The sequence below is a fragment of the Podarcis tiliguerta genome (genome assembly GCF_965153285.1).
Source record: "Podarcis tiliguerta genome assembly, chromosome: 1".
Taxonomy (NCBI): Eukaryota; Metazoa; Chordata; class Lepidosauria; order Squamata; family Lacertidae; genus Podarcis; species Podarcis tiliguerta.
This window is the reverse complement of record NC_139534.1, coordinates 42,763,554-42,789,053: the sequence shown is the minus strand read 5'-3', so window position 1 is coordinate 42,789,053 and position 25,500 is coordinate 42,763,554. Positions and strand designations below refer to the sequence as shown.

General features: G+C 40.0%; 1 protein-coding gene and 1 long non-coding RNA gene across 4 annotated transcripts in view; one reads left to right on the top strand and one right to left on the bottom strand.

Annotated features, from left to right (window-relative positions):
* LOC310665308 overlaps positions 1-15,681 on the top strand; it is a 41,735-nt gene extending 26,054 nt beyond the window's left edge. The window contains exon 3 of the long non-coding RNA XR_014505392.1: positions 15,578-15,681. This is a non-coding gene — a long non-coding RNA (uncharacterized lncRNA). The remainder of the gene's footprint in view (positions 1-15,577) is intronic.
* The window catches only part of DPP10 (dipeptidyl peptidase like 10), a 542,405-nt gene continuing 527,037 nt past the window's right edge, over positions 10,133-25,500 (bottom strand). For all 3 annotated transcript variants that reach the window (XM_083408081.1, XM_083408080.1, XM_083408082.1), the window contains 7 exons: positions 20,867-21,061; positions 19,701-19,755; positions 14,790-14,889; positions 14,505-14,563; positions 14,333-14,405; positions 12,828-12,901; positions 10,133-11,218 (listed from right to left, as the gene is read on the bottom strand). In XM_083408081.1, the coding sequence (XP_083264207.1) occupies positions 11,081-11,218; positions 12,828-12,901; positions 14,333-14,405; positions 14,505-14,563; positions 14,790-14,889; positions 19,701-19,755; positions 20,867-21,061 (694 nt within the window). In that variant the 3' untranslated portion in view covers positions 10,133-11,080. The remainder of the gene's footprint in view (positions 11,219-12,827; positions 12,902-14,332; positions 14,406-14,504; positions 14,564-14,789; positions 14,890-19,700; positions 19,756-20,866; positions 21,062-25,500) is intronic.

Sequence of the window (25,500 nt, the reverse complement as noted above, 5' to 3'; positions counted from 1 at the left end):
GGTTACAGACTCCGCTAACCCAGAAATAGTACCTCGGGTTAAGAACTTTGCTTCAGAATGAGAACAGAAATCGCGCGGCGGTGGCAGCAGCAGGAGGCCCCATTAGCTAAAGTGGTACCTCAGATTAAGAACAGTTTCAGGTTAAGAACAGACCTGCAGAATGAATTAAGTTCTTAACCCGAGGTATATTCTCTTAGTATTAACATATTTGCCACCCTGGGCTTCTTTGAAGAAAGGATGGGATATAAATTAAGCAAGTAGCAGTTAGCTGCGAGATGCACAGATCTGTGCTTTGCAAACACATGGTCCTTATAGACAGGCGGGATAAACCGCTCCTGTTCTGTGACATGAGACAGCATTGCAGAAACAAGCAAACCTATGAGGAAGCCAAACTGAATCTACTATGTAAGAAATGAAAATAAAAAATGAGGCAGGAAAGGTTTTCAGCCATATGGATTTGAATACAAAAGACCCAGATAGAAAGTAGATGAGGTGGAGAAAGTCACGAGCATTTTTCTAAAACAATCACCATTAGAACGGGAACCATTCCTGGAGGGTTTGGCATAGAACCCTTTGCCATACGCTATTAACCTCACCTTCATAAATGTTTATTTTATGGTCTCTATGAACATTAGAAGGGCATTATTTTCAGTAAGCAGCAACAAGGCAACAGAAGCTAAGTGAATGCAGTGATATATGTCTAGTTGTAAAACTGAACAGCTAAGGCTTTTCTGAGCATATTTTTCCCTGTAAGGGTAAGAATGTCATTGTGTGTCCCTCCTCTCTTCCTTTGGGACCATTTCCCTTCTGTGGGTGCTAACATGATGTAGAGGGATTTTTGAAATAATTGACACATTGCATTCACATCTTTAATCAGTGTTGCTCTTGTATTCTACTGGGACAGATTAGATAAAGAATTGTTCTCAATTTCTGGTGAGGATTACTTGCTAATATTCAGAGATGAGCTAATTGCTTTTCACACAGTGTGGGGGAACTTTCTTTAGACTGTGGAAAGAAAGGTACTGTATTTGATCAAGAAAATATATTTCTCATTGCCATTTATATTGCGGATGGAGAAAACAAAAGTTAAAGCTTATGTACTAGCAAGGAAAAATGAAGGAAATAAATTCATATGTCAGTCTTTGTAACAGGAACCAAATAAACAGGAACCAACAGGAACCAAATAAATAATTTTTTTTAAAAAAATTAGTTTGGTTCTAGAGTATGAATTTATCAAACATACAAAACCCAGAAGAAGAAAGTGTGGGATAACTGACCTCATATAATTCATGAAGGTGTTAATACATAGAATAAGATGCCCTGCCAGGATTAGCTATGTCCATCTCATCTTGGGAGGAACTAGGTAATTAAACCTCCCTCAGTCTACCTGAGAACCTCAGCATGTGAAAAGGTTTGAGGTGATTGCTCCAGCTCAGCTTTCATCAATCATTATTGAGTTCTTATATTAATAATTTAGGAACTTTAACCAAGCAAAGTTTTACTGCTTGTGTATTTCCCCCCGAATGCTGTATGGAAAAACAAACAAATCTGACCTCTAAAGAGTTTGTAAGTAAATTACCAAATGTTTGGTCTTTTTCTATGCTAGGGAACAGAGAAACTTTGGAAGGAACTTGAAATGACCCATATTGCTGTGCTTTATTTTGCTGCCTATTTTGTGATTTTAAATCTCTTCCGGGGTTCTTTCACCAAGGAGTACTTGCACCAAACCTGGGTCTTTGCATCCAGCAGTTCGTGTGTGTGTGTGTGTGTGTGTGTGTGTGTGTGTGTAACCAACAGAAAGAAGTAGCTGTGAATAGTTTTCTGAACAGAAATTCCTCTCTAGGGCCAAAACACCTCACCTTTCTTGGTACGGGTTCTTTCGATAACAATTGCAGCCAAGCTAAGCGACTTGTTTTACCCTCTGATTTAATCCCCATACTGTTTTTCTGCTGTTATTTTACAGTCACTATACTTAATTCTGTTACTGAAGTTTTCATTACTTACAGACTCCTGCAGTTCTTTGTAATTTCATGGTGTAAGCATTTAAAAATGATTTTCTATTGCAAATGTTGTTTCATTCACGTAAATGCACCAAGAAAATTAGCTGGTATAACCCCTGTCCTTAAACACAATGTAGATGACATTTCGGCCATCAAGTAAATTAGTTGTCTCTTGTTATAACTTCCAATAATAATAATAATAATAATAATAATAAATAAACAATTTTGGAAGCCATTAGAAACCAACCATAACGCACAAACAGATGCCCCGATAACTATTTTTGCGGTTAAGTTAAATGTATGTGGCTCTCCTTTCCAACTGAAAAGAAGCAATCCAACTGAACCGAGGAATCCTAAGTGAGCAGATATGTCTGACAGGTGGGGAAGAGATAAATTAAGCTCATTCCTAACTGCTTCTGGCCAGCGTTAGGTCTGTGTGTGAGGGCAGTGCAAATGTTTGCTTTCTCTGCTTCCATTGATTCCTATGAGGTGAATTACATCTGCATTTTGGGTGGTGTAAGTTCCACCTAGTTCTACATGCAGTATCAAAAGGAGGAGGGGGTTAGATTGAAGCATAATTCTGTTCATCCCTCGCTCTACCCATTCTTTGCCCTTGGCATCTTTACAAAGGCTTTATGTCAGCAAGGTTAAGGTTATTTGTTCCAGGGTGCATTACAACTTTGACGCATCTCAGAATCATCTATCCCTGGGGTTGGGAACCAGTGGCCCTCCAGATGTTCTTGAGACCCCAGCTCCCTCCATTTCCAGTCAGCAGGGCCAATGGCTAGGAATGAGATGTGGACTCACAATACCTGGAGGGCTACAGGTTGCCTACCCTTGATCTAATCTGTTTCTCATTTTTTTCAGAAGAAATTGGGTGATTTGCAAATCTCTCTTCTTTACATTGGTTGGTTTGCTAGCTGCCAGAGCACCACATCCAGGGCTAGGTACAGCCCTGTTGGATGTTTAAAGGCATGGCCTGCGACATTAGTGCTTCCCGTGAACAGATTTTGTAGACAAAGCTGCCCGTCTATGAGCATCTTTCTTAAAGCATAAGCTGAGCACAGTAGTGGGCAGCAGGGATGTTGCAATGCATGGCCTCAGATCAGTGGAGTTGCTGTTGCTTATTGAAAGGGACAAGGGGCAAGGTGGTTGGCATTGGACTAATGGGCCAGTGGCAGCAGCAAATGGGCTCTTCTGCTGTGTCTGCACTGTGTAGTGCAGGCATAGGCAAACTCGGCCCTTCAGATGTTTTTGAGACTACAATTCCCATCACCCCTGACCACTGGTCCTGTTAGCTAGGGATGATGGGAGTTGTTGTCCCAAAACATTTGGAGGGCCCAATTTGACTATGCCTGGTATAGTGGAACTACACTACTGTGCTAGTCATAAAACTTTGAAAAGTTCACACATACAAACTGAGGTTTCTGGGCAGGGTAGGTTTCTTACAAGTGGTGTGCCTTTGCATTATATATATGTGACATATATATGTGTGGCGATACATGAGTTTCTCCACCATCTTCAAACAGCAATATGAAATAACTAGATAAAGTGCTTTTTAGACACAACTGCTTAGAAAGGGCATAGAAGATGAACCATCAATCCAGTCAGACATCCATTGGAAACCATATTGGAAACCTTTGCTTCCATGTTGAATGGAATGTAGTCTTTCAGATATCAGATGGAAGAATCGTAATTGCCCAAGGCACTTTGTTAGGATATTTTTCAAGCTTAATTGCCCTGTCATTTACAATTAGGGATGTTAATGCGACTGTTAAATGTCACAAATAGCTTGCAGCTTTTACTCCCCACTTGGCAAATGGGAATGTCCGGCTGCATATTTTATTTGGAAACATTTTGATGCATTTTAAAACTATGTTCAATGACAAGTTAATCAATTTAATGCTACAATAAAGAGAGCATTGCCTATTTTTTTTTCTGCTGAACTATTTCAGCTGCAGCTACATTGGGTGGTCATGCATGATAATGTGCAAACAAACTTCATTTTGTTAAGGTGGCCGGCTAATTGGGACAAAGATGGAGCAGGAGCAGCATTCTAAGTGCATCGCACAAAGCTGATATATGACTGCTAGATGCTTCTTCAGTTTCCTAGCTGTGTGCTCATCTGCCAATTTCTGCAGTCATCTGCTGCAGGAAAAAATCCATCAGGATTTTTATTTATTATATTGATGGCCAGCTGCAATTTTGTTCCAACAGAATAAACTTGTTTTGCAACCACACAAGAAAATTAAGAGGCAAGACAGAAAGATTAGGTGCATGGGGTCACATTTATTTATTTAACCTCAAATGGATCTGTATAGGGAAACAAAGGTCTATGGTGCATGAGCCAGCTCTGCCAACAGTGAAGGGCAGCTTTTCTTCTACTCTACCTTACAGCTAGGGATTCCATCTTGCTGCACCCATTCCTGGGGCGCCACAATGCCAGCAGGTGTTACAGGTTGGCACCAAAGGCACTCCCTAGCCATGCCAACCCTGAAGGCAAGCCTCTGAACTTCACCTTTAATGATGCCCATGGGTGTTCAGCTAAATCAGCTCTCCTCCCTTAGTATTGGAGCTGTGTGTATCTGTATGCTGAAGCTACTTGCCAGACCCCTTAATTCCCTAAGTAGCTGCAAAAGCTTTGGGCACAAGAGGGCCATGAGATTATTCTACCCAAGGACAATTAAGTTTTCAATATCTGTAAACTGCATATTATATTATAAACTCAGGATCCAGAACCAAGAGATACATCTAATGCTAATAATTCTGAATTTCAAATGTGACACCCAGATCTAAGGCATGCATAAAAATTCAGCACAATTTTGATTAGACAAACTGGGTGCCATCATCCTCAAATGACACATGCATAATGGAACAGAGCAGGGTTTCTCTGCTATGGCTCCAGTTCTGTTGAGTGTCCTTCCTGAATGCTTGCTAAGGCACAACCTTGCCAATATTGATGGTGAAAAGAGTAAAACACTGGGAGGAATTTAGTGTCATGCTTTCCTGGCCATTCCATTAAAAAGGTAAAGGTAAATGACCCCTGACAGTTAAGTCCAGTTGCAGATGACTGGGGTTGCGGCACTCATCTTGCTTTACTGGCCGAGGGCACCGGCGTTTGTCTGCAGACAGTTTTTATGGGTCATGTGGCCAGCATGACTAAGCTGCTTCTGGCGAAACCAGAGCAGCGCACGGAAATGCCATTTACCTTCCCGCCAGAGTGCTACCTATTTATCTACTTGCACTTTGACGTGCTTTCGAACTGCTAGGTTGGCAGGAGCAGGGACCAAGCAACGGGAGCTCACCCCGTTGTGGGGATTCAAACCACCGACCTTCTGATCTGCAAGTCCTAGGCTGAGTGGCTTGTCAGATGCAATGATTCCGCCCTCTCCTCCTCCCAGGCAAAATTCCTGGGCTTCTTCTGATCTCCCCAGAGCCAATTTCATGGGGCATGGAGGGAAAAGGGGAGAAGCCTGTTGTGCAAGTAGAAGTCCTTTCATGGGACTTACACTCATTAGTCAAATCCCACCTATTTAAATTTAACTCTTTCTAACACACCACATTTTAGGTATATCCCTGAATAGTTTGAGTTTACACAGGCTACAATGTATTAGTATACATAAGTATGGATATATTATTTATCAAAATATATGTAAATTCACACTCCCATGTACCCATGTGTCATTTTATCACTTAGTGACTCATCTAAACTTTGGAAATGCTTCTCTTGAAATGATAGTGGTTGTAGTCCCTTACTCATTACTGAGAGTACACTTAATGAGCCCAATTTAGTCATGTTAATTAATTTCAATGGCACTGCTCTGAGTAAAAGTTGTGTTTAAGGTGGCATAGAAGCTGTGATGAAATCATGATTTGGAGTGTAGTGTAGATGATTGGAATGTAGATTTGGAGCTGCAGTGATTGCAGCAATAAATGTTAATTTGTGAATTGTACCTTAATTGCCAGTATGGCAAGATTTAGGACTGGACAAGTCAGCATTTGGTTTTAGAATTGTAGTCTTTGAAAAGACCCTTCATATTGTGTATAGACTAGCCAATACGAGGAGTCAGAAATAGCAGTATTTACAATATTGCATTACTTGCGGTGGTTTAAAGATAGTGGCTAAACTCCAAAATAGTTAAAGCACAATCAAATTTAGGCATTATCTTCAAAAACTAAATTTATATGCAGGAGGAGAAGGATCTATCAAAGTTGTAATTATTGTAGAGAGGTTGTGCTAAAATAAGTTTGTGATCTATACACTTTCCGCCAGTTGCTCTCGATTTCACAAACATCACTTACCTGTCACAGTGGCTTGAAACGATACGAAAAGCTAAGGTTACTTTTTATGGGCAGAAGCTCAGTTTCAGGGGATGTGCTTGGCATACAAAAGCCCCAAGGTTCAATCCCTAGCAATGATAGGTAAGACTGAGAAAGAACTTGGTCCGAGGTACTAAAGAGCTGCTTTCAGTCAGTATAAACTAGGGCTATGCCCTGGATTCAGCTAAGACCCAAGCCAAATCAAGCACCTTTTGAGGGAATCAGGTGCAGGACAAGTCAGGTACAGGCAGCCATGGCTCGCTACAAGTTGGGTTGGATGGCTGGCCCAGAATGATCCATGGCTGTCAAAGAGCAGGGCATCAGACAGGAAGGAAAGGCAGGCACTGGGTGAGGGGGGAAAAACCCTCTGAAAATACCCTGATCACCCAGAAAACGTAGGAGCCCACCACCTGACTTCCTTTCCCAGCATGGTGCAAAGTGCTCCATTACAAATGGCTTCCCTGAAGAGAAATTGCTTGCAAAGGAGCAATATGTGCCAAGCAGAATTGAGGTGTCTGGTGAGCAGCTCTTCTGCAGAGGCACCAATCCTGCTAGGGAAGCCACCTGCAAAGGAGGACCCACAGAATTTACCCCACTGCTCTCAGTTGGGAAAGGGGAAAATTAAGAGCAACATTTCCTTCCTCCTCCTACTCCCTCCCTTTTCACCCTCCCAGCTGTATTTATTTAGACCCTAAATAGACTTTGGGACTGGATCCGTAACAGGACTCGTGGTCTACAGGTTAGCCCAGGGCTGGTTTTGGGGTGCATTGCGGCCATGGTATGGAGCTATACACAGCCCTAGGGTGCACAGTGCTTAGCCAGACTGGCCAATATTTTTACTTTGTATAAGGCAGCTTCCTACAATTGGAGCAGCCCAGATGAAAAAAGAAGAAATTGGATGTAGCTTCATCCCCCTTCTTTGCAGAATGATTAATATATTGTTTTAATTTATGCAAATATATCCAGATGTTACAGTGGTGTGCAGATAAATTATTGTATAAATAAGCAAATATGTCAACAGTGGGGATAATTAGCTCACTAAGAGAACATGCTTCATGATAAGACAGGTTCACCACCACTGGTAGCCTCAGTGACAAGATTGATAACACGCCTTTGCAAATATTATAGCCTAACCTTTTGCATTCTGAATTGAATTCATCAGTGGTTTGCACTAGGCTCTGGATCAATAGGAAAAGCCTAATGGTGTTATAGATACATGGCGGCAGTGCTTACTTGATAGCATCTATATTGTTTGCACCTTCAAATTATGGTCGAGGTCCAGATGAATGTGTATGTAATTATCTTGTGCTTCCTGCTTTTTTCCCCTTTTCATCTTAGCGGCTGCCTCTGGCTCCGATATCAAACTCTCAAACCTAAAGCTATTTGTGTAACAAACTATTTGGAAGGCATCAATGGCTGTTCCTATTGAGTGGTGCCCTAGCAAAAAACCATATACAAGAGAGAAAACCCAATGTAGCTCTCCAGCCATCTATAGTGATCTGCCAGGTACTTGATAAGGACTGTCCCCCCCCCTTTTTTTGGAGGCAGTAAAAACTAGAATCCCCTCCCAATAGGCTGCTCCACATAGCTGGCATGGTGCACTCAGCTTAGCATGTTAAACGTTCTCCAGGCCTGTTTAGTTTTGAGCAATGGAACTAGGATGCCAATACAAACCAGCAATTGTTTTTTGTTTTAACACCTTTTCAAAAACCATCTTCCATCCTATATTCATTTTTCCCCCACTTCTATTTTGTTGTTGCCTATTCTTCCTAAGGCATTAATGGAGTATTTGCTCCATTGCTAGTAAAACTCATGATTTGAGGGCATGGAGCTACAATGAAACCTCCCAGATCTAAGCTGTAAATGAGTTAGGGAGCATCCTGGGAAAATTATCGCACTCTTGTACATCATATGAGCCTAGAAACCAAACTCATATGATGGGCCCTGGCATCCCAGGCAAGAAGCAAAGATACAAATATCAAGGTACTAACCTATGGCTAGCAGGCCATATTTGATTTGGTAGTTCAAAAGTTGCACAGGACTAAGGTACAAAAAATGTTTGCTAAGGCACACACTTCAAAACTAATGTGAATGCTGCAAGGTACTCAAAACAGGAGACAATACTAATGAAGAAAGCCTGATTTGCAAACTATCCCTTATCTAGTAATTGTAGCTATTTAAAATATTGTGTCTACAGATCAGATTTCTAAAATATGACCCATTATGTCAGGTAGTAAAATGTTTTGACACAAATAAAATTTTAAAGTGGGATATTTTCAAGTAAGTATTTCCCCGCATAAAGTGGATTACTAGGCACACTTAAGGAATTGAATCTGAGTGCTGCTCTTTGTGCTTTTTCTGTTTTTGGTTTGATAATGTGTATTTTAATCATCAGGATTATTGCTATTTGTTAGCTGCCTTGGGCAGCTCCTTTTCTAAGAAGGAAAGTAGGATATATATTTTTTAAAAGGAAACAAAATGCACAACATTGTGGTAAAAGCTATCAAGGCCATTCAGCTAATGCATTTAAGTGCAGTCTTGTAAATGTATTGTGTGAACAAAAAAAGGAGATAAATTTGTGTTTGCTCATCATCCCAGTGAATTAAAGGCTAGGGCTATAGGACTAGTTTCCATGTATTCATCTACCACATTTCTCTTGTCGTTGGTTGAATGTTCTTGCCATTCTTTGATGCCATGAACAGCAGAATATGGACCTGAAGAGACAGCTCTGTGACCAGCTTGAAGAGCACATTAGAGTAATATACCACAAGAAGTTGTAACTTCTAACACTTTGAGGGTTTCATATGCAGGGTGTTAGGTACAACAATATTGCATGTCAAAGAGATGCTCATCTAATAAAAATGAGCCAGGCTGGCCCATTTTTACCACCTTATTGGGAGTGGAGAAATGGATACCACATTGGCCATTTTTGCCCCAGGAGGAGAAAGCGCTACAAATTATTTCAGGCAACTCTGCTGTCTCAAGAAACTCTACAATTTTGTTTCTTTACAACTTAAAAGGTGGGCTTTCTTTTGCTGCACAGCAAGATATAGATAGAGCATCCTGAGTGTTGAAACAATGCTATAGTACTTGTAACCTGCTTCCACAACGGACACAACCCCCAATGCATACTGCTTTTAAAAACAAAAGTGAAATACTCAGGATCAAAACTCCTAGGGACAACAAAAAATTATTTGGGTTGGACCCAACCAACTTGCCTCGTTAGCACAAGTTGCCTCTGCCTGCACAATGGAACTTTCCCTCCCTCTCCCTCGCCATGTGTCCCTCAGTCTCTGCTGGGTTTTCCCAGCCAACTTTTCAGTGTTCACATGAGGGGCAGATGAGAGTTTAGCTGTGCAAGCAAAAGTCCTTGTGCAAATTGGCAAATTTCTTTGGATGAAACAGCGTCTTAGAATGTATATCTAAAATTAAGAGAATACAGAACTTCAACCGTAGAAGTTAATATTCTGATGGCCAAAGTTGAGTGGGTTGTTTATTTCATAGTGTGATTTGTAGGGCTGTAATTCACCTTGACAATACATTTGATGCATTTCAGGGACTTCACCTGAATAAAATAAAAATTTAAAAAATCATTCATCAGAAGGCTCCTTTAGAAATAAAACAAATCATTTCCCAGGCTGAATTTAAATCTTCATGTAACAGCCTAGGCAGCTGTGACACACCAAATAAAAACTGACAAGACTGTTCTGTGATGCGCTACCACAAGTTGGCGTTGAAGTTCAGAATGGAATCTCAGCCCATCTGCAAGAACCAGCTTCACAAATGATTCATCAAAGTAGTACTCAAATGGCTTACATTGTTAATAAAATCTCTTTATCTGAAACTATAATTTAATATTCATGTATCTAATTTACATGTGACAAAGTAGCATATTCTAAAATTAGAGTGTAACCAGCAAACTATTGACTACTGTAAACAATACGAAAAAACACAACCCAAATATTTCTTAGTAAATGAAAAGATACAACTTTTAACCAGGGAAACTATTTTAGTTGTTGATACTGGTTTAAACATAGCTGTAATCATGGCTTGAAAAAATTGTTCAAGCACACAGACATTTTCTGTGGAAGGAGTTTTGTGTATATACATAAAGTCCAAGCGTATACTACCAAATTTCTGCTTATTGAATTATAGTTGGTACAGTAAAATAGTGAATGCTTGAAAAACTTTTACAGGGAAGGGAAACAAACTAATATGTGTATTTATCAGACTTAATCTGATATTGTTTCCCAATGTAAATTGAAACAAAATGATCTTTTCTCAATATTTTGAAGCTTGACAGTGAAGAAATTGCACTAATTGAAAAGTTGCAATAGTTGGTTAGGCTGCAGCTCTCCTGTGCAAATATCAATATTTATGTCAGGTGTGCATTATGCTGAAATTGAGAAATCATGTGCATTTTAAATAAAAACAGAGCAACTACGTACAGAACAAACAGTGAATCTTAACAGAATCAACATGCACTAACCCTACTCTTATGCAAAATTAATTTCTTCCAGGAAACTGCATCTGACCATTGGCCTTCCACAAAGGTATACGTTTTGTCCCTTGGTAATACATTTGGACTTTTGTATTCAAATCCCAGTTTGTTAGCTCATTGTCACCAAATGTGCTGCTCCACTGGTATATCCTTTAGCTGCCCTTGGGCTTCTGTAGAATCTGTTCTCTCACAGTCACTTTTATTTATGGTTTCAGTGAGCCTCACTGAAAATCTCCTCAGTTCTGTACAAATAGCTTCCTTATTCATCTTCCTCTGGTTCCTGTGATAAAATTGGCACTTCCTCCTTTAAACAAGCACTAAAGAAGCTGAGAATTGTGCTATAAAGGTGATATTTACTCTTCTCTGCTGTGATGTAATGACCTTCATCTGGGTAGATCTGGGTGAGGAAATGTAAAAATAAATAGGCTTTAAAAACCAAATGATAGGGGTCTCTGATTTGTTTTAAATGCTTTTGCATCAACACAGAATTAGGCATTAGGCAATGTTATGGCTTCATTGAAAGCTCATAAAATTCAAACTAAAATTCATTTTCCTGATATTTTAAATCAGCATTTCATCACCTACACTGAAAACTTTAGCAATAAAAGTATTTACATATATTTATTTAAAATGGCCTTTCTGATTTGGATTTTCAAAATGGTTTAGGGGGAATAGATATTTAATTTCTATCAATTATTGTATCAGCATGATATACAACCTGGTAAAAATGTGGATCTAGTATGACTTCAAAACTAATCCAAAGGTTTATTGTACAGTGGTACCTCGGGTTACAAATGCATCAGGTTAGAGACTCCGCTAACCCAGAAATAGTACCTCGGTCTAGAACTTTGCTTCAAGATGAGAACAGAAATTGCGCGGCGGCAGCAGGAGGCCCCATTAGCTAAGGTGGTGCTTCAGGTTAAGAACAAAGTTCCGGAACGAATTAAGTTCTTAACCCGAGGTACCACTGTACCTTGTTTTGAGTCCAGGATCCATTCTGGAGCCCTGGATGCTCCACAAAGTGCTGTTTTGCATACACACGTGAGCGGTTTTGCACTTCTGCGCATGCGCAAAGCGCAATTTAGCGCTTCTGCGCGTGCGTGAGCAGCAAACCTCGAAGTAACCCAGAAAGGACGCTAAATGGGGCGGACTCACAACAAGGTACTACTGTACTAGCAATATTAATGACATGGAGCCCAGATAGTGTGTGGGATTGTATATTGCTGCTACTGGTAATATTTGGACATAAACATGGGTATTGATAATGATGCTGGACTACCTTTGCAGTTTTACTTAACTGACAGCTGATAGGAAATGAAAGCAACTATTATTGTACAGTTGCCAAACCTCATTTCATAATTAAAAGGTTGAACATATTTTACTTAAACAACCAGTCACACATGTTAACTGGTGTCTCCAAAGATATTGTTCCAAAATATTTCTGTTCTCTATCTCCTACAGATAGTCTACATTTCAGTAGTGTTTCACAACCTTAAAAAAATAAAAAATGGCTTGGCTACTTCTGAGCATTTAATCCTTTCTAACCAGCAAAAGCAGAGTTTTAATTTCCAAGTTAACCTTATAACAGATAGGAATAATGAACTTATGAACAGCACACAGAAGTATGATTAAGTCATTAGCTTTGATCAATAAGAGGTCAGAGCTTATCTTTCAATGTCACTATAAAAATAGTATTGTGCTTCTAAATACTTAAAAGAGCATCAAAGAGGCCAAGATGCTCAAGCTCTGATACCACTAAAGCCATCTTCCTGCAGTGCAGAGTCCTCTGTGCAGAAATCAGTCTGGATCCAACTCCCTATTTTTTATTTTATTTTTGCATAGATTCATTTTTTGAAATTATTCAACTATACATAGTCTAGACAAACATGGTGCTATTTTCTTATATATTGTGTACTTGCAAGGAAAAGAATAATAAAAATTCTAAGACTGGTCATAATTAAAACATACTGAAGGATGCACTATTGAGATATCTGACCATTACATACCTGCATAGTATAATTCACTCCAGCTTTTATTAGATGTTTAATTAATTCTGCTGAATGCTGGAAATGAACTTTAGCTGTGGGACAATAACATGTGTTAGCAAAAAAGCATTATTAATGTCAATCAGATCTTACAGATTAGCTGCCATCCTGTTCAGGCTTCAATCTAATATGCTCATAGAAAGGACCTTATTATATTCCTGCACTTAACATGTGAAGGTCAGGGACACTGTAATGGCGGGGATCTATCAGTGAGGCCACAAGGGCATCTTCTCTGTTGCTGTTGTGTGTGAGTGCCCTACACACAAATAAAGTGGGTAATTCTGCTGAATATTCTTTCCTAGCACTTCCAGAAATATCTTCCTTCTTCATAACAGAACAGCTATAGCATAGTAGCTAGGGATAGAATTCTCTGAAACATTTCAATGCCAGGCTTGATTTTTCCTATTTCACTCCTTGATCTAAAAAGTGAATATTTTTTTTACTGGTTTGTCTAATTTTTCATACTATATGTATAATATTATATACAGAACATTATATTGCATTTAAGTATTTTTATTCAGTTGTATTCATTCTGTATACAAATACTTATAAAATATGCTGCAGAAATATAGTATTGCATGGGCCTTGACTCCTTTATATGTATTATATACAGGATATGCATATTAATATGTTTCGGTAATATATGCATTTTTAGACACATTGACTGGTGAACTGCATCACAAAATTTACAGTAGTATGGATAATTAAGGATAGTTTGTGAAACTTAACCTCTTAGAATTAGCTGATTTTTCCAGGAAAATATATTTCATCCTGCCTCCACTCAATTTTAGTTTTAGTTTTTAGTTTTGCCTTCACAATGCAGGTAGTGGTTCTGGGTTTTCAGCTGGACTGGTTGAATGATTAGCCTTTTTAGCTGTCCAATGAGGTAGAATGGTTGTACCCATCCATTGAAGTGGAACAAGGTGTTCCAACATTATGAAACAGTGTTGGAAAACCCACTCCTCTGGAAATATTATTCCCATACTAGTTAAGCCTGTGTTTGAACATATAAATATAAGAAATCATGCATTGCTTAGCAGTGAAGAGCAGTACACTGTAAATGCACTATAGAAATTAATCCACTACAATCTATTGTACGCTATAAGTCCCCCCCACCCCATTTATATTTTGCCAATGGTGGAATCAATAATAATTTGAAAGCTGATTGAATATTGAGGCTGTCATTTATTAATATATGTTGCCATCTACCAATGACATGGGTGTTTTATATGATTTAAACAAATTGGTACCTACAGCTGCTAAGAGTTACAAATATTCAGTTACGAGAAATGTCATCTGTTCAGATGTAAAACCGTCAATTGACTCTGACAACAGGCTCTCTGGGGGCAGACAAAGCTCAGTATTATCAAAAGAACCCCCCCCCACACACATATGCCTCTCTTTCACAGAACTTAGCTGCGCCACTAGCTGCAACTGTAAATGGAACTGTTTGTGTGTCTACTTACTATCCGCTGTCCCGTGGACAATTAACAACTTTTCTTCTTTAAAGCCGTGAATATTGTGTAGCACGCTGGATGCCTTTAGGAAAGAAACACACACACTTGTACAGCTCTACGAGTGGTTTGCATTTCAAGCGCCCCTGCAACACCATAAATATCTAAAGTACAACTTGCTTACCTGATAAGCATTTTCTTCTTTAGATGGAAGGCCAAGGTATCTTTCTGAAAAAGCTGATGCTGCAGGGGAAACAGGATTCTTTTTTATTTGTTTCTGTTAAATTGTTTCCAGATTAAATGTGTTAACATTTAGGGACCTAATCACACGTAACTAAACCCAAGGCTTCATGGGTGCAGAATGGGTACAGTCCCTTCCAGTGTAAAAGATTTGCTATTTTTTAATCTGTCAGAGAGGGAAAATTGGGTACCTGCCTAGTAGACAAACTGAATAATACAAAATACTCACCATACAATCTCATGTCTGTAATTGGTGCAATCACTGCTCCACACTTGAAAAGCCTTTCATTGGACTTGAGAATCATTGATGCAATGTATCCTCCATAGCCCTACAAAACAACCTAATGTGAGTTAAAATGTGCCCATTATTGCCTTAATGAAACTGGGTTTTTGTTATGCAGTACCGTAGCATTTACATCTATTTCTATGGCCTTCTGATCTTCTGTGAATTATAAATTGACAGTTAAAGAGAGGAATCAAACCTGTTTTGAGCCATTTTTTGTCTTTAAAAGGTGTTTTGAGCCAATATTCACTACAACAGAGTGCCCTTTAATTGTTTAAAGTTTATATGTAGTGGTTAAAATGGCATTTTAGCCTTCTACTTCTTCTCAGTAGTATGGTGGCTTCGGAAGCATAGGAAGATGCCTTATATAGCTGAACTATTGGTCCTTCTAACTCAGTATTGTTGACTGTGACTGGCAGGGAATAAGCCCTATTATTCAAAGGTTAAGTCATGTTTTTTTCTTATTTACCTGTGAATAAATATTTGGAGTCCAGAATCAAATGTTACAGGAGATGTGTGATGTACTTAAACATTTGATATATTTATTCATTGGTGGAAATGGTGTGGGATGGATGTTAATGATGGGACACAGCACTTGTCCCAGCTTTCCTTGGCATTTCATGGGCTGGGCAGGGTCAAAATACACTCTAAATATTTATGAGGGATTTCTAAGACTTCTCAACAGGCACAGGGGTTATGAGGTAGCTGAACCTTGTTGTTGTTTTCTTTTGCAGATCAGAGCCACCCCACTCCCTGCAAACGCCTTATGGAATGAGGCTATATCATGATGGGCATTCAAGCAACAGTAGAAGAGAAAAATCAGTCACCCCAGAGTAAGGTAACAATTAGAGCCCCACTCCCCTGTGAATGGTAAGCAAATATAACCCCCTCCCCACATTTTTTCCAGGGGAATGGGCCTTCCAAAGTGGTAATGGGGAACTATTTAGTGTGTGTGTAGAAATTCTTTGGCTTTTGGCTACACACTGAATGTGGCTATGGCAATCCATATAACACCTTAGGTTGATTCTCAGACTGTGCCATCTTAATATGCAGGAAGTTCATGTTTAAATGTTTATCTGATTTATTTGGTTTTTTAGGAGGGAGGAGTGTATCTAGAAAAATAGCATATAAGGAGAAATATCTCTCTCCAGCATATGCTTTTGTGCAAGGGGTTTGTGATGCTGTCACAAATTCTTACAACATTCACAATGAGATTTACAACTAGGAAGGGCACAAAGAGTAGATGTCTTAAAAGAGTTGCTTCATCTCTTGCATCTAAAAGAAGCAAACATCGATATCTGAAAACTACAACTCTTTTTGTGGTTAAGTTCTAAACACGGTTTGAGACAGAGCAAGAGAGATGGTTGAGAATCTATTTAACTTTTTGCTAAAGGTGAAAGTATTTGTCTGGCTCTTCTATTTAATGCCAGAGGCAATAGCATCCAGCAGCTGACAGACTAACAAAGGATATCTTGAACAGATGGCACAAAAAAGGAAGTTACTCATAGCACAATAGGCTGTGAATGGGTTTGCATGTAAAATATGTATTAAAAAGGGAACGATGAAAGTAATAGCAAGCCACATTTGCATTTTTGGAAGGAAGGGTTTTTTTTAAAAAAAGATGTGTATCCTGCAGGATAACTTCAAATGCAGGATTCTAGATTCAGGTAGGTAGCCATGTTGGTCTGACGCAATCAAAATAAATAAAAATGTTAAAAATTGTGCAGTAGCACCTTAGAGACCAACTAAGTTTGTTCTGGGTATAAGCTTCTGTGTGCATGCACACGTCTTCAGATACACTGAAACAGAAGTCACCAGACCCTTATATATATAGTGGGAGGGTGGGGTGGGGTTTCTCTCAGAAGGGAAGTAGGAGACGGGTGATTGACTCAATGGGTATGGTAAACCTGTTGACGACCGTTAACGACTGCAAATGCAGGAAGTTAGTCTTTGCTTCTACCATGACTTCTGTAACCAAGCACCTCCAGAAAACATACCGTATTTTTCGCACGACACACTTTTCCCCCTTCAAAAATGAAGGGGAAATGTGTGTGCATCCTATGGAGCGAAGACGCCATAGCCCTGCGACCCCCTCCCGGCTGGAGAAGGAGCCTCTATAGCCGCCCGTCACCTCTCCAGACGGGAGAGCGCGCACGGGGCTAAAGCAGCCCCCCGCGACCCTCTCCCGGCTGGAGAGGTGACCCGCAGGAACCTCTATCGCCGCCCGTCACCTCTCCAGCCGGGAGAGCACGCGTGGGGCTAAAGCAGCCCCCCGCGACCCTCTCCCGGCTGGAGAGGTGACGGGCAGCTATAGCAGGAACCTCTATAGCCTCCCGTCACCTCTCCAGCCGGGAACCTGAAGCCTGGAGAGCAAGAGAGGTCGGTGTGCACTGACCCCTCTCGCTCTCCAGGCTTCCAAGGTAGCCGCCTGAACGCACCTTAAACGGCACCTTGTTTTAGAGCGGGAAAACAAGAGGGGGGAAATTCTCCCTCTCTCTGCGCAGCGCTTCCTGCCGCTTCGCTGAAGGGGCGCAAATTTTTTTTCTGGCTCTCCCCCCTCTAAAACAAGGTGCGTCCTATTGTCCGGTGCGTCCTTTGGTGCGAAAAATACGGTAAATATAAAAATGAAACTGCTTGATTCAAAAATATTGGAAAATGTTACGTATTAAAGGCACAATGAAGTCAAACCTCATACTTTCAAGTCCCATTGATTTCCATAGGCAGATTGACCATGTACTTAGCCTAAGTGTACTTTAAAGTAATTAACTTTGGATATATTGAATTCTGTTATAAACCACAGGTTTAGTTTCAACGTTTCTTTTTTTCCTTTTCAGATTACAGTAGCACTTAACTCTTGCTGTTTGAAGTTAGCACTCAAGGGTGCATTCCTAGCTTCACCTAAAATTGGCATTAGAGCTGGGCAGTAATCCATTTTATTGTCTGAAATAGTATGGTGTTCACATTGTGATACTGGCTCAAGTTGCCTGAGCAGGTCGGCTGCGTCTTTCCTCTTCGGGCCGTCAGTTGCTCCAGGAGGAAAGATGCAGCCCACCAGTTGGGACAAAAACAGGCAGGCACCTTTGAGGGAGCCCTGGTATCTCTCGGGGCTCCCTTACTGTCACAGGGCTGGGCAATGTACAGCTAAAATACATTCCAGACATTGTGATATATCAGCATATAGAATGATGTTGAAAACCAGATTATTGTCCGGCCCTAATTGGCGTATTTTACCGTATTTTTCGCTCTATAGGAAGCACTTTTCCCCCTCCAAAAATCAAGGGGAAATGTGTGTGCGTCCTATAGAGCGAATGCAGGCTGTGTGGCTAAGCCCAAAGCTCAGAACGCTCCATCTCGCTGTTCTAGCCTGGGGATGGCTGCGCAAACCCTCTGCAGGGCAGCTGGGTGCCTTCACTGAAGCCTGGAGAGCGAGAGGGGTCAGTGCGCACCAACCCCTCTCGCTCTCCAGGCTTCCAGCCGCCTGATGCCTCCAGAGCTCAGCAGTAACTCCTGCTGTGCTCCAGAGGCTTTGGGTGAATGCACCTTGAACACACTTTGTTTTAGAGGGGGAGAACAAGGGGAAATTTTTTTTCCTGTTCTCCCCCTCCTGTGGTATGGCGCGTCCTATAGAGCAAAAATTACGGTATTTTAAAAATGTCCACTCTCTATAGCACTCAGAATATCACAATGAAAACAGTAACAAGTCAAATAAAAAGGTACCCGTATTAATCACCAAAATGATGGGAAGCTTTCAGGTGAACCTCTTGGGGAAAGAAATCCTAAGAAGCCCTGTCCCAGTCACTACCTATCTGACATGATGGTGGGGCCATTTGGACTAGGGCTGCTGGTGGTGACGTCTGAACGTGGACTGGCAGATGCACATTTCTTCAGTTACACTGATCTCAAAGTATGCAGGACTTTAAAACAAGAATGGGTAACCTGGGGCTCTCCAAATGTTGTTGGACTCCAATTCCCATAAGCCTGAGTCAGCATGGCTAATGGGAGTGGTTGTCCAGCAGCCTATGTAGGGCAACAGGTTACCCATTCCAAAGTTAAGCACTAGCAATTTGACGTGTGCTCACAAACATTTGTAATCAATGCAGAAGTTTAAGAATCATTCTGATATGGTTCAACCTATTGGTCAAAAGCTTTGCAGCTGTATTTTGAACTTGCTGAATTTTCCAAATCATCCTCAAAAATAGCCCCATGGAAGCAGCCTTACCTGGAGGTTTCACAGCATGGGTAACTGTAGTTATCACTATCCAGGCACACCCTACCTGAGACAATGGCCCTGCATCTCCCAACATCAACTGGACTGAGTTTTAGTTTACTGGCCCTTATCCACTCCATTATGAATTATAGGCACTGCTCTAAGACTTCCAGTGCTTCAGCTAACATGGTTGTGAAAAATAAATACCCTTGGGTTTAAGAACCATACTGATGCTGCCTCCAGAGCCGCTTCATATAGATGCCAAAAGGAGTGGGAGATATGGAACCCTGCAGGACCCCTAATATAAAAGCCAAACAAAAGTCTCACTACATCACCTCTTGGAAATGCCCCTACTCCAGAGTGTCTATGGAGAAGGTTACCCAAGTCCTCCCCCTACATACCACTCCTGGCATAGGTTTTTCATCAAAGCAGTGTCTCTGAGACTTCCAGGCCTGAAACCAAATTTAATTTCATCTAGATAATAAGAAATAAATAATCAAAGAATACCTGGAGTTGTATTACCACCACTCCTAGAGGGGGATATTAGTAATTGTTTGTAATAAAAACAAAATTAAAACATAGAAGAATTGGAAACAGACAAAATGCTATTAGGAGCAAGTTGCTACATCATATTCATTCCAGAATGTTACCTTTCCAAATATGCTCAGTCTCTTGGAGTCAACGAATGGTTGCTTTATCAAGTATCTGTAACAGGAAGTTTATATCATATTACAAAAAAGTTGTTTTTCATTAAAGTTATTTCCTGAAGAAGAATGTTCATATTTATGACTACTGTGCTGCAGATAATTCAAGAGGATATTAAATAAATTACGCTTTGTTTTGTTTAAGTCTTCCACATTTTTTCTTGATCCCATTAATAATACATGTTGCAGTTGTAACAATCTTCAACATAAAAATAAAAGCTGCAGTGTTCACAGCAGGATAAAATATTAAAGACATTTTGTGAGCTTAGGCCACAATTCTTGTTGTTCCTAAATGTGGGATCCCAGGAAAGAAAAAAAGCATTCAAGCAACCAAAACTTCCCTACTTCTGACATTATATACAGTGTCAGGCCCTAGGAAGGTGGGTGTGGCTTACCCAAAATGGCATGATATGATAGCCTCTAAGACTTGGTGGGCCTTCGTAAGAATACTGTTGTAATACAATTTGATGTGTTTTTAGCTATTAGTAAATAACACAACACAATTTTTCCATTCATTCAGACTTTGTATATCTTAAGCAGGATTATTCATTAAGCTATTACACTGATTAGGGATACAAATTTACATTTTAAGATAAGTTAAGAGCACAATCCTGTGCATGTCTACTCAAAATTAAGTTCATTTTGTTCAATGTGAATTGCTTCCAGTAAAATGTGTATAGTATTACAGCCTAAATAGCTTTGTCAAATGAGTGTGGGATCTGATAAATCAATTTGATTTATTATGCTGAAACAGGATCCTTAGTCCAGAAGTGGGATAAGCAGAATTGTACTCTTCATAACTGGGATACATTGCAATTGTCTGATACATCTTAACCTTTTATGCATAACATATGGAGCCCATTCTCCATTATGTGATGTTTAATTAGTCAATTAAAAAGCCCAGTTAGACTAGACCTTGAAGTTTCCTTTATCAGGAAATCCCAAAACAATGGTTCAGTGAATTTTATTTAATTTTCTTGCTATCAAACATTAAATATTTTTATACTGATCCATTACAGCAGATATAAATTTCCAAAATAAACACTGGATCAACCCAAATAATAGAATAGAATAGAATATAGGAAATAGAATAATATTTTGCACATACGTACTCTACGGCTGCTATCTGGTCCTTCACTTCCACTGATCCTAAGGAACGGTGGACTTCTTGCAGAATCTTTAGACCTTGAAATCCACTCCCTCTTCCATCAAACTGAGCTACGATGACATTATCAGAGTTGACAAGCACAGAATCCCAGTCAATGTGAAACTTATCTGTAACCAACTGGCTGCCTGGAGCTTCATCGCTGTAAATACCAACATACCAGACAGAAACGAAGGCTATTGACAATGTGATGCACTTTGCAGTTCTTCAATATTTTATTTAACCTAGATGGCAGAGTTCACTAGGAGTTACGCAACCCGGTTGAATTATTGTCAGTTTAATCTATAACAGCACATTAACCACTGCTGTTATCACTTATGGGGAACAGTAAACACAAATAACTTCTTGAACTGTACAGAAATAAGCTGTTCAGATTAACACGTTGTTTACTCGTCTCATAGCAAGGAAGGAAGGCACACACAAAGATGCTTTGTACCATGTCAGACTACTTCTCCGTTTTGAAAACATCTCCCCAAGGTTTCATGAGAGATACTGAACCTGACACTTTTAAATGAAGAGACTGAACGCAGAATAGGATGGAGTGGGAGGGTAACAGCGGCCAGGGAAAAGGCATGAATTAATCTTAACCTGGACAAAACCACCTGGACAAAAACATTTTAGATACAATTAGAGCCCAACTGTTTTATTTGCTGCAGTGTTTTCAGGGAAGGCAACCTACCTGCATTTTAGCCAGTTCTATTTTCATTTTCCAATCAACACTACTTTTGCAGGTGGCTGGTGGTGCAGGAGGAAAAGTACATTTGGTGACATCTAACAATCAACTTAAACTTGCACAACCAGCCACCTGTGAACCATCTTTCTTTTTTTAGGGAAAAAAAATAACCATCCTATTTCTAGTTGCATATTTTCAGATTTGCTGCACATGTGAAATAAAATCAGCAAAATACTATGTGTGAATAATAGATGTGCCTTCCTCCCTTGTTCACTTGCGCACTCGCGATTCGTGTGCATCTTACCCAGGATAGTTAATATATGATTCCCCCATAAAAGATGTACAGGTTTTAGCACAGGAAACCGATAAGCAAAGACAATGTGTGAGTAACTCACAGCACTTGCTTCTGTCCACTTACATAATCTCCCATAGTTTTGATGAGTTTACTAGGCATAAGTACAACAGCTATTTGGAGGATTCATAACCACACAGGTCTGAAACTGACGGAAAGGCCAAATTCCTGCACTATAATTTATTTTCCTTTATTAAATTTATAGTCTTCCCCAGACAGGCAAATGCCCGATTGGATTTTATAATAACCTCTAGGAGATTTAGGAAATGCTGTTGAGAAAAACTCTTTTCTCCTTCCAAGTTAGTAAGATACAGAAACGACTGTAACTTATTTTGTGACTATAAATACAAATATTCTAGGATGGGGTGAAACACTTCTACTGGCTATTTTCATTCAACACTGCTGCTATTCATATTTTTTTTCAATGACAATGAAATGTCAGTTTTGAGAAAGGTTTGTTATTTTCCCCCAGCCACACATGTCATAAAACCAAGCAATCTATCAAGAAGTGGTATATCTCACTGAAAACTATATATGCCGGTAGAATTAAAATAAATGTATATTTGCTTGTACCTTGTGTGGAAATTAGATTGGACAGTATCTATGAGCTCACTGTTCAGGGTTCTTGAAGAGTAGAGTAAAATTAATCACTGTGGGAGTCTAAATTTAAGAGACATAGAGGAATATACTACAAATTACAACTATTCCCTTCAGTCATTGTTCTTTCTGGGAACATGGAGGAGATCATCTGACAGTGTTGCTTTGCCAATTTACAGCAAGACAAGCATATTGCATTCCATGATGTCATGGTCAATGACAGTAAGTCCTACAAGGTCATAATCTTTTAAACTACCGTATTTTTCACCCTATAGGACACACTATTTCCCCTCCAAAAATGAAGGGGAAATGTGTGTGCGTCCTATGGGGCGAATGCAGGCTTTCGCTGAAGCATGGAGAGCAAGAGGGGTCGGTGCGCACCGACCCCTCTCGCTCTCCAGGGTTCAGGAAGCTCTGCGCAACCCTCGGGAAACCGGCTCGAAGATGCATGGGCTCCGAAGGGTTGCACAGAGCTGCCTGCGCTCCTGGGGGTCGCTCAGCTCTGCGTGACCCTACGGAGCCCGGCGCTAAGCCGCGCCGGGCTCTGAAGGGTCACGCAGAGCTGCCTGCATTCTGAAGCCTGGGGCGCGCTGAAGAGCGCGCCTGGGCTTCATGCAGCTCTCCACAAGCCTGTGGATAGCAGGCTGTTCTGGGGGCTGGGGTCGGGGGAAGCCGAATTTTTTTTCTTTATTTCCCCCCCATAAAAACTAGGTGCGTCCTATGGGGCGGTGCGTCTAATGGGGCGAAAATTACAGTACTTCCAAAGAATAAAGAAGTTTCCATTTATGAACATAATTCCAGATCGCAACTGTTCACAAAACTGTTGTTTATGTGAATTACAGGAGCTTTATCTCTCACCCATTACATAACATCTTGGGTTCTTATTACCTCTTTGTTTAATTTTTTGGGGTTCTTTGCATCTTCACTTTTTTTGAGGAAGATTTAACATACCTACAAAAGACTAAAAGAGATATAAATACTGAACACTCTATCTATCTATCTAATCTATCTATCTATTTATCATCTATGTATTAGAATTGATTCCCCACTGTTTAGCTGAAAAGGCTATCATAGACCGTTCCTGACCTCATAATCTTAAGAAAACAAACAAACAGCCCATTGCCTCCAATAAGGTCATGATTAAAGATACTACAGGCGTTTACTTTCCAAACCTTGCAAATTTTTGATCCATGTCCTGTGCATATTAATCAATCAATGATTTCAGCATTTAAAAACCCAGACAGAACTTATATTATCACCCGTTGTTATATCAAATGCTACATTTTTTTCCCTTGGAGGCTGCTCACATATTTCGCAGCCATTCATCAAGCGCTGAGTAATAAAGGAATAAGAAGTGAAATACACACATGCAGAAACCAGATCGTATCTGAATCCCCTCAAAAAGAAAAGTGCATTCTATTCTAGTAAATGAAATAGCAGCAAAAAATAGCTCCCACTCAACTGATAATGCAGATTTCTGCAGATTTCACAGTTCAACCACAGAATGGAAATTTGCAGAAGATACCCTTGCTTCTAGTTTTTTATTAGCCACTTCTACCCAAGCATTCTACCCATTGATTTTAGGCAGGGACTAGTTTTCCTCTTGTCCCTAATCCTTATGAAGTCCATGTTTTTATTTCTGCATTAGCAGTATCCTCCAACAGTGCAGTCCTATAACTCTTCATTGGTCTACAAAGTTGACACCCACCAAGTCTGTGCCTGCAGATACTAATGATATATATCTTATGAACTTGCAGTATTAGCAGGATGTATTATGATTCAGAACATCTGCCAAAGCTGATGTGCCTTTTAAATATACAGGAGATACCAATTACACAGCAAAATGATGGACCTCAGCAGGTAATTTGCAGGCTTCCAGCAGTGCAGTCCTTCACACAATAGATATTCAAGGGGGAAAATGGCAGCCCATCACTTGGTATTTGAAATCTGAAGACTAAACCATAATTTCTGCTTGGAGCTCTGAGGGAAATATGAACTCCATTACTACAATTAGTATCAGATCTGACAGCTCTGGACTCTGCATCCTCACTTTTGTACCAATCAAGAATGCAATGAAGTTTCTCAGCCTCTTTTGTCTATTGAACACTGTATCACTATATACAAAAGGCTACTTAATTTCAATGAATAAAGCAACAAAACAAAACAAGCAAAACAGAATCTTCTAAGACTTGCAATTTTAATTCAATTTCTCTTCATTTCTTTTAATAAACTCTCTTATGCAAATGAACCTGAAACAGCTATGCAAAAGAGATTGACAATAAAATGTGTAGCTACTACTATGTCACTATTTAAAAATTCAAGGATTGTTTAATTTATTCATATAAGAATTTTAACCTGGCCTAACACAAATGCATCTGTCAAGGCAGCTTAAAACATTTAAAAATCTTAGTTTAACAATAAAGCAGTTGTATTTAAAAAAAAAATCAATTGAGGGAGGCAGAACAAAGATAATTGAAAACCTTTTCTTAAAGCATTATTTGCCTTACAGCTGTCAAGGGAGTAAACCCTTGACATTTCATGAAACAAGGTGCTCCAGAGTTTGGGTATAGCCCCTCTCCTGTCACAGCCTACCATGCTTCTGTCATAGGTAGGACTGAGGTTCACTAAACTCCACCTGCCTAATTCCCAGAACAAATAATCTACCAGGAGGATCAAAGCTGCCTGAAACCCCAAACTTAGGCTTGAAGACAGATTGTCTAGCCCCATTTCAATCTGTTTCATCCAATCACCCTTGGATCTGAGATGCCACCACACCTTCAAGCACCTTCCCCAAGAAGAGTAGAGCAGAGGCTGGCTGGAAACCTATCCAACCCACCCAGAGAGAGATTTTCCTATAAAAGTTTCATGACAGCCACCTTAAGGCTAAATAGACAAATAGACAGTCCCCACTCTCTGTGCCCACTCAACCAGACTTAGCTTCCTTAATGTGCCAGGAAGG